This window comes from Sardina pilchardus, chromosome 22 (genome assembly GCF_963854185.1).
Source record: "Sardina pilchardus chromosome 22, fSarPil1.1, whole genome shotgun sequence".
NCBI classification, from domain to species: Eukaryota; Metazoa; Chordata; class Actinopteri; order Clupeiformes; family Clupeidae; genus Sardina; species Sardina pilchardus.
In genome coordinates, this window is record NC_085015.1 from 19,288,963 (window position 1) to 19,298,962 (window position 10,000).

At 46.2% G+C, this 10,000-nt stretch overlaps 2 protein-coding genes across 3 annotated transcripts in view; one reads left to right on the top strand and one right to left on the bottom strand.

The window, feature by feature from the left end:
* The first annotated feature begins 447 nt into the window (after nt 1-447).
* On the top strand, nt 448-2,245 carry LOC134070454 (serum amyloid P-component-like). 2 transcript variants are annotated; one of them, XM_062526825.1, is made up of 3 exons: nt 448-730; nt 966-1,109; nt 1,279-2,245. In XM_062526825.1, the coding sequence occupies exons 1-3, from the start codon at nt 598-600 to the stop codon at nt 1,923-1,925; spliced, it is 924 nt and encodes a 307-aa protein (XP_062382809.1). In that variant the 5' UTR covers nt 448-597; the 3' UTR covers nt 1,926-2,245. The 2 variants fall into 2 exon arrangements, with proteins under 2 accessions (XP_062382809.1, XP_062382810.1); XM_062526826.1 differs by having other exon boundaries at nt 1,294-2,245.
* A 2,823-nt stretch (nt 2,246-5,068) lies between these two features.
* The window catches only part of cavin1b (caveolae associated protein 1b), a 19,806-nt gene continuing 14,874 nt past the window's right edge, over nt 5,069-10,000 (bottom strand). Inside the window, exon 2 of the mRNA XM_062526824.1 lies at nt 5,069-5,929. Within this exon, the coding sequence (XP_062382808.1) occupies nt 5,081-5,929 (849 nt within the window). The 3' untranslated portion in view covers nt 5,069-5,080. The remainder of the gene's footprint in view (nt 5,930-10,000) is intronic.

The window sequence follows — 10,000 nt, forward strand, 5'->3', positions numbered from 1 at the left end:
ACTTGTGTAGCCTACATTGTATTTCTCACATTTTGATACAACCAAATCACTCGTCTGAGGTGAGTGCTTGGACTGAGGAAGCTCATGAGGGTCATCATGCTGAGGACCAGTGAGATATAGTTGCCTAAATGCATCACCATAGAAAACATGTGTTCACTATAATTTGCTGTTTTGTTGTATTTGACTTTATATCAATTATCGATTTCTAATACTCCCCAATACACACTGAATGTTGAATAGCAGTGTTTGCTTTTGATATTTGTGTTTAACCTTTTCAGAGGGTAAAATACATGAGAGAGGGAATGTGCCAACGCTGGCCGGTATTCTGTTCAGGGTCATGCTGTTCAGCGTCAACTATTTTGGTGCATCTGAATGTCCAAAGGTGATTGGTTGACTGAAAAAATATGCACTGAGCGTTACATATTAACTGAGGAATGACAAAATAATCTGTCTTCTTTGGATCCGTGGACAAAATTGGGTCATGTTATTAGCGGACTGTCATAGAGAAATAAGTAACCACAATTAAGACCTCTCAGAACACACAGAAATTAGATTTTATTGGACTTGTTTGGGATATCTGGTCCAACAGCAGTAGACATGAGGGTAGAGGAGACATACCAGAGCCTTGCCGATGAAGAGTTTGCTGAAAATGGTACAACAAGCTTGGATATAAAAGTGCAGGACAACAACGTCTACATGGTAGTCAATTCTGGCAGATCTCAACATACAGGTATGAACACAGCATGGACATCCTAGCTCACACACACATATGTACATACAGACACACAGACACAGACACAGACACAGACACACACACACAGACACACACACACACACACACACACACACACACACACACACACACACACACACACAAAAAAAAGCACACACACACACACACACACACACACACAAATGAGCACACATACTTTATCTAATTTTAGTACACTAATATTTACATACAGACCGTGAACGGAGTGTACTCAGAGCACTGGTAGCACTGTTAGGTCTGCTGAGTGTTCTGCTGCTGACTAGCACCATAGTGCTTATGACCAAGAGGACTAGAACACTGGGACCACAACCACTGCTCCTCAAATATGGCGGCCAAGGTAAGATTCATGAATTGGATAACTTGGCAAAATGCAGAATTCATTCACCATCACTATACTTTCAGATTATATGACTTCTTCTCCACTTGTATTTCTGTGCCCGCTCAAATGTGTAATTATTTCACAGATATTGTTTTTCACTGAATTACCTAAAGATTTTTAATTATAGCTTTCTTCCGGACAGATATGCAGGATCAGACATTTTGTTTCCCCAAGCACACTGACACGGATTATGTCAAGATACTGCCAAACTATATGGACCCCCTTGTCCATCTGAGTTTATGCATGAGGTACAAAACCAAATATTCCCGAAAAGAGCAGTCTCTGTTCTCTCTCGCCAACCATCGCTACCACAATGCTTTCTTGCTGTTCATCGAAAAGTCAGGAAGGTTTTCATTCTCTGTCAATAATGAGGAAAAGCACACAAACATCTTCAGTCCAGTTAACCAGTGGAACTCTGTGTGTGCAACCTGGAACAGCTGTGGTGGCGATTCATATTTGTGGCTGAATGGAAAAAAGTTTTACATTGGAAAATTGGCCTCGGGCCACACCATACAGAACGAAACCATAGCACTGGTAGGTCAAGATCAAGATAGCCATGGCGGCCATTTGGACCTTGCACAGTGCTTTGTAGGAGCAGTCAGTGATGTTTACCTTTGGGGACATGGGAAGTCAGTTCCTCTAGTCGCAGAATTCATGCGGAGGGAGTCCTTATCAAATCCCGATGATTTTTTGATTAACTGGATGGCATTAAACTACACCCTTTCTGGAGACGTCTCTGTGATGTCCAGAGAATCTACGTGCACTGAAAAGTAATGAACTACCATGGTAACTATGGTAACTATGGTACTAGTATTTCTGGTTTATAATGCTATTTTTGGATTTTTCATTGCAGATATATGTTTGACACACACCACCTGTTTAAAGGATTTCTCCAGGTGTATTAATGGTAATGTTATTGATATGTTTAAAGAATGATTTGCAAGATAAGGTTAAACACACTCTTGAAGACCAGAGATTAAATGATCATTCGTTAAGTAGATGACCAGATGGGGCTTACAGCCAACTAATGACTTGAATCGGCTGCCTGTATAGATAATGCAGTCTATAAATAATAATAAATTATGGGATTTTGAGATCTGGTTCTTCTGTGTTCTGTCTCATATAATAGTTTCACACAAGTTTGGTGTCTATTAGTGTTGGCATTTTGGATTGTTTTGGATTGCTCTCATTTTCTGCATAGTTTCTTTCTACAGAAATCCCTAAAAGATCTGTCTCTATTTTCTTCCTCAACATCCACCTTCCAGAACATTGTCTTGATGTTCATGAACGTTTCCATTTTCAATTTTCATTAATAATGCCATCAATTGTACAAACATTGTGCCAGTTGGAGAAGCTTTGATGGAGTGTAGGCTATTCATGGCTGAAAAAAAAAAAATCTGATATCTCACCACCACCCAGAGCACACCCACAAAACCTAAAATGCTGGCTGGCGTGGTGCAAGATTCAGTCGCAATTTTGACATCACTCTGCGTTTTGAAAGTGAGGTCAGTGAGTTCATTGTCCTTTTATGCCCAATAATACCCAATAATACATACTCGAAGCATGGCAGGGAATAGTAAAAATCCCATCTGTCTTGCTGATATTCTAACTTCTGTGTGTGCACCAATTGTAATATTACTTCAAAAATTCAAAATTGCTAAAACACTTGTTACAAACTGGGAAATGGTATGCTAAATGGTAAAATATCTGACAGTGCAGACTGCAGAGGTGAGATGATCTGTTAAGTGAAGAAACTTGATTACAGAGAATTGACAAGAAAACCACTCACTTGACTTTCACAATAATCCTCTCTAGAGCCTTTGTGAACTGTGCACCAAAAGAGAAAGATTATGAATGAACAAGAATCGAGACATATTTTTCTTGCCTGCAATATGCCATTCCATATACCCAACCTGTCTGCATATCTGTATCTATCTGTTCGACTCACTCCCATTGTGAAATATCCAGTGTTTTTTCCACAAATTAATGAAATTGAAAGAAGACAAGTTGTGAATCTGCTTTTATTAAAATATTAGTGGTTAGGCAGTGTGTCGTCAATAAATGAAAACGCATATGCATCAAAAGCTACATGACCAAGCAAAAAAGAAAAAAAAAAAAAGTGAAACGTAAACATATTTTTTTAAAAAAATGTTGCCATTTTAAACCACTAAATATTACATGGTGAATTCTATTTTAAGCAAAATAAAGTATAATAATGATGATGTATGAGAATGCATTGGAGCACTGTTTGGCAGCAGAGATTCACATTGTTACAGTATAAACAATGCAATTATAAATGTACACAACAGGAAATATTTGGGATAAGAGGGGGACTCTATGGCTCCTGTTTCTTTCACTTTTCCACCAACCTGCAAATAATATAATACTGCAAAATCTATTTGAAGATTTGATGAGACAATAGCTACACGTGTGTTCTCGTGTTACTATAGGATAAGTTTATGAGTAACACTTATATTAGAGCTGTCGGGCTAGTTTTAATTGTGCCTGTAGCAACGAGACCCTTATTTGGTTCTACATGAAACCGTTTGTCTTGAAAATATACCTCCTTGCCCGATAGCTCTATTCAGCGATTAAGCCTCTTCTCCGAAGTATCTCTGACATACAGTTAAGCACATAATTCTCGAAAGAGACAAGGGAATCACCAAGAACTCCTACTAGACATCTGAATACATGTAGTGTTCTATTCTCAATGTCATAAAAGTTTCAAAGGATTAATACCTGCATGTTAAGGGCAAACCTATAACAAACCTCCTGCCCCGACAGGTATGTTTACAGTAGATCCTTATATCTCTTTAATCCTGGTCCACATCCACCCTACGTTTGCCCAGATGGTAGATCAACTACCACACATAGCCAGAAGGTGGCGTCAAAATATTACTCATGATGAACACATTCTAGACTAGAGTATTTTGGACGGGGGAAACTACTGTTACTGGGAAACAGTAAAGTGACGAGTTTCGTTTTTTTTTTTTTTTTTAAAGATCTCTATTCCTTTTTTGTTTCTTTTCATTGTAATTTGATAGTACTATGAAATAATCCACAAAAAGGAACTCAAAAGAATCACTGTTTAAGAATGAACTCTTTTTTTTTTGTTCAAAGTTGACCCGTCATAGAAATCTCTCAGACCTTCATTTAACATCACCTATAAATGATTCATTTTTATCGATTAGATTCTTCCCACGCCTTGAGGGCTGAGTGTCAAACAGCTGACATTTTCCTCAGCCAATGTCGCCGTTCACTTATCACATATCAGACTGTTTTAACACTGAACGCAACAAAGACAAATACACACACAGCTTACAGTGTTCAAAAATCAGAAAGTCCCCAACAAACTGACTGTGCCACGAAACAACAAAGGAACTGTAAATAAGCATAAAGAGCTATAAAATAAACAGTTGCATACCACATAGAGGTTGCTCATTTGTCTTTTTTCTATAGTCATTTGTCAGGATTGTTAGGACAATCGTATTTGTATGTGTGTCTGTGTGTGTGTGTCTGTGTGTGTGTGTGTGTGTGTGTGTGTGTGTGTTTGAGAGAGAGAGAGAGAGAGAAAGTGAAATGCAAGTGAGAGAAATAAAAATAGCAAAAATAGCACTTCCATGTTTCTAACCCTCCGTCCAGCCCATCTTGTATTAAAAAAAATCTTTCTTTTCATCTCCTGTCCTACACCTGTCAGTCAAACTGCACAAGCACTTCTCTCTTTCCATCTTTCCCTGTTACCCCCCCCCCCTCTCCCACCCCTTTGCTTGTTCTTGTGGCTCCCAAAATCTTAGTAAACCCCTCGATGCCCCCCTTTCCACCAAGCTCCCCACCACCCTCCACACCCAGCAGTAGCCGCCCCTCCACTCCACCCCCCCCCCCACCCCCCCCCCCTCGCTTTCCCCTCCCCTCCCTCCATCACGTCCACTCTAGTCACTGTCTCTGTCCAGGTCGTGGTCGACCAGTCCCAGCTCCGAGTCCTCGGCCATCGCCATCAGGGCCTGCATCTCGGGGCTGTCGTCGGTCAGCATCTCGCCCGTCTCGCCCATCTCCGCCTCGTCCTCGTCCTCGCCCAGCGTGTGCTCGGCCTCCTCCACGTTGCTGGACACCTCCACCATCTCGGTGCCCTGGAGCTCCGTCTCGCCGTCGCGGATCTTCTTCACGTGGAAGGTGAACGGCGGCACCTTGTAGACGGCCGTCATGGAGCGCGCGTAGACGGGGTGGTCGGGCGTGAAGGACTTCTTCAGCTTGTCCTTGGACGTCTGCATCTTGACCTTTTGCTCCTTGTTGACGGACATTCGGGTGCCCAGCTTGCCCATCTTCTTCTCGATGGTGAGGCGCGTCTTCTCGAGGTTCTCCTTGGTCTTCTGACGGGTCTTTTCTAAGTTCTCCTTGGTCTTCTGCTTGGTCTTCTCCAGGCTCTCTTTGGTCTTCATGCGGGTCTTCTCCAGGTTGTCTTTGGTCTTCTGTTTGGTCTTCTCCAAGTTGTCCTTGGTCTTCTGCTTGGTCTTGTCCATCTTCTCCCGGGAGAACGCCGTCTTGATGTTCTGGACGCGCTGGAGGCTGCTGCGCTTGATGCGCTCCGCCCGCGTCTCCTCCACCGTCTCCTCGATCTCCACCTCCTCCTCGTCGGAGGAGAGGTCGATGTGGGCCTTCTCACTTCCGTCCTCTATGCCCTCCTCCACAGATTTCAGTTCCAGTCCCACCTCTCCCTCTGCAGGCTCTGCCACCTTCATGGACTTGGCCACGGACACCTTAGAGGGCAGCTTCACCTCATCCTGTGCACAAGGGGGGAAAACAAAGGAGGCCCAGTTACACATCTGAAAGATATACATTGCCTTACATCCTTAAAATTTCACAACTCTTTTATTTTACTGTCGATATAAACAGACGATAGTACCTTCCATTTTTTGAAGGTGTAACATGGGATGCACTTTAACACAGCCACTCCACTCACAGCAGATATTTATTGAAAGTCAACTTGATGCACATGTAGAAATCAATTTAGATACACACTTTATGAGTGCTTGTCTTTATGCCTGGTCTTATCCAATCCCACCTAATGCAGTGTCTGCAAAAGAGCTCAACTCATTTGGGACTAGATATCTGTATGTCTACAATTTGGACAGCGCTGATGTATAACCACTAGCATCAGGTCTAGCAACTTCTGTGTTGGCAAATGTTGGCATCAGTTTGTGCTTGTGCCTGTTTGCTGAGCAACGGTTTCCCAAAGACAGCAGAATAGCTGGCAGAGATGTGGGCTCCAGGCCCATGTTGACTGTGCTAATGTTTAGGTGTGTCGCCATTGGTTGTCTAAAGCGTCTGTGTGTGCATGTCTCCACGCAACTACATGCCGACTATGCTTGTTGAATTTTATATACTAGATGTGGTTGAACCAGATTTGTGTGTGTGTGTGTGTGTGTGTGTGTGTGTGAGTGTGTGAAAGTGTTCATTAAGTCTTTCCAACACAAAGAATCTGTGTGCTTTTATTGAGGAAGCAAAGGTGCCCATGTGCAAGGTACGATAACATTTTGGAACTCCTCCTGCTCCATTCTTCCAACATCACCCTCTCCACTCAAACACACACACACACACACACACACACACCCACACACACACACACACACACACACACCTACACACACACACATACACACACACACACACACACACACACACACACACACACACACACACACACACCTATCCCGGCGTGTCCTCTCACCCTTTCACCTCCTCCCCACCCACTCCCATATTTCCAGGCTTCTATCACTCTCTCCGTCGCTTTTTCCACTGTCATGGCACTTGCCTCCGGGCTAAAGAAGAGATTAATACTCTTTACTCTTCACCCTCTAAGACCTTGAAACAGCTACTCCCCAAACCCCCAACCACACACACACACACACACACACACACACACACACACACACACACAGATAGTAACACATACACACACACACACACAAACAGAAAACACGCAGAAACACACACATTCATATACACAAGCAAAATCACACACACACACACAAACACACACACAAGCACACACACTCTCTCACACACACACACACCACCTCCCCCCTCCCCTTCTTCTCCTTCCTTCTACCTCACACAAGTTCTGCCAAAAACAATCAGGGCTCCCCCGGTGCGTACATGCTTAATGGCCCTATTGTTCCAGAGGCCTATCTGGCCCTGATGAGAGAGCCCTCGCACACTCTGCTTCCTCCCCTGAAGCCGCGGCCCCCGCGACCCGCGTAGAGCTACCTTGCACGGGGGGGTGACAGCGAACAACGAGGGGGCCTCGCCCCCCACACACCTCGCAAGCGTGACACACGGAGCCTCGGTGACATGGAGCCACTGTTTGAGCAAGTCTGCAGTCATCCGCGGGGCATCGGGGTCTTGGCCCAGTGGCGGCTGATCCGCGTATACTCACAGCAGCGGGCATGTCAAGGCAGTGCTTGTTGTGATGGGTGACAAGGTGGAGGGGGGTGAGACCGAGTACCTCTCTCAATTGAGTCATGAAGCAGCAATGTGCGCTTACATGTTGGGTTACGAGAGGCTGAGCTCCAGCCAGTGTGCGTGTCTTTTACGGAGCGGGTGCGCGGATCTTTGGTGGAGAACGTTCTCGGAGACGAGGGAACTGGCTGCGCGTTTTTTTGGTACGGAACACTGGAGATCACATGCGCTGGAGGGCATGCTGTCAGACGGCGCTGTGGTTTCTGCTGTTGCTGGACATTCAGGCCCGCAAACGCACTGGACTGAACCTTCCCCTGAAACATCCACAAACACCCGTACACACACACACTCACAAGTCCACACACACACACACACACAGACACACATATACACACACACAGGTCCACACACACAAAAAAAACAGCAACCACCACAAAAGAAGCTAAACAAAGAACAGCTTGAATGGCGATTATGTTACCGATTAGCAAAACATGTTGTTTCTTTTGTTATCCCTTCATTCTTTCCTTGCCCTTCCCTTCCCTTTTCCACCTTCTCACCCCACCAGCACCCCCCCACACACCTCCCTCCCTCCCCGTGCGCTCCTGTTCCATCATTCCCTGCATTCCAGGCGCGGAAGCCCCCTCTTCCTCGCGAGCGTGTGTTCCGTCCCCGCGTGCTCCACAATGCAGCGGCTTGTTTTGCGGAGGAAACATTTTTTCCATCTGCGCGCTGGGTTGAGTCATCGCCCGTCCGTCTTGCAAGCCCCTGTGGCTCCTGCTTGGCCTATGAGGCAGGACAACACCTCCCCCCCACCCCCCCACCCCCCACTTCACACACACACACACACACACACACACCTCCACTCCTCACACACCCCCCCTAATCTTCATTCTGGGGAAAACAGGAACAGCCTCGGGGCTCAAACAAAAGAGGCCTACAGGGAGAAATCAAGTGCGTCCTGGCTGCTGTGTGTGATAGGAGGCAGGGCCGGCCCGCTGCTCCTTGCAGTGTCCCCGCTATTGTGGTTTCAGCACCGTGTGGAGGTGTGTTCCACTTTATGGGTGGAAATGCATCTGCTTCCCCCCCGACCGTGCACATCAAAGCGGGCTCCTCGCCGGCCTCCAGACGTGCCGTGCCGACTGACACAGGCCTTGGGAGGAAGAGGAGGAGGAGGAGGAGGAGGAGGAGGAGGAGGAGGAGGAGGAGGAGGAGAGGGTTGTCCTGAGTCAGCCTCCGCCTGGATGCACCTGGGCTGGGAGGGCTGGGAGAGGCCTGGTCAGAGAGCCGTGTCCTCTCCATGCAAACTGAATGGCAAAAATGACGCATCTAAATTAAATACGTCTACATTAAAAACTCACATGTTATCTCTCACGCAATCATCATGGGGAGATCTTGGATCTCTTTGGAAAATCTCGCTGACGGAGAATCTTGCGTCACTAACGAACATGTTGTTCTCTTCTCTCTCTCTCTCTCTCTCTCACTCTCTCCCCCATTCTCTCTCTCTCTTTCACACAAGCCAAATCAATATGTGTACACAATGCAATTTCCTCGGCCGTGAGGATACTGAGTTGAGCCGTGGGTGCCGGTGAGAGGCCACGGTGGTTATATAAGCGGGGGACTGGAGGAGCGAGGCCAATGGCGGGGCTGGGACGTGGAAAACAGTGTACTGTAAGAGGAAGTGAGGCGTCCACCTTGGCGTGACTGGCCTGTGCTCCCCCGTGCCCCGCCCCTTACACCGGCCGCTCGCATTGTTCTGCAGCACCGCCGAGCGTACAGGAAGGGAAACTCAAAGAGTCGCGCGAGGGGAACACGTGGGAAAAGTGTGTGTGTGTGTTTGCTTGTGTGTGTGTTTGCTTGTGTGTGTGTGTGTGTGTGCGTGCGTGCGTGCGTGCGTGCGTGCGTGCGTGCGTGCGTGCGTGCGTGCGTGTGTGTGTGGTGCGTGTGGTGTGTGTGTGTATGTGTGTATGTGTGTGTGTGTGTGTGTGTGTGTGTGTGTGTTTGCTTGTGTGTGTCTGTGTGCATGTTTGTTTGTGTTTGTGTGTGTCTGTCTGTCTGTGTGTATGTGTGTTTGTGTGTGTCTGTCTGTCTGTCTTTGTGTGTGTGTGTGCGTGTGCGTGTGCATGTGTGTGTATGTGAGTATGTGCATGTGTGCGCGTCTTTCAGGAGAGAACTTGGACAGTGAGGCAAAGTTTCCAGAGGATATTGGCGTCAATGGCTCCCACTTTGGTGAACTAATACAGCCCTCAAACCACTATTTGGCTTCACAAGACCCTCCATATATCTTCAACCCTGACAAATGGGAATGAATCACATTTGTAAGCTCAGTGACAATAAAATAAGCATTCCACCGAGAGAAGAACATGACATGTCTCTACTCAAGTCAACACAGAGAC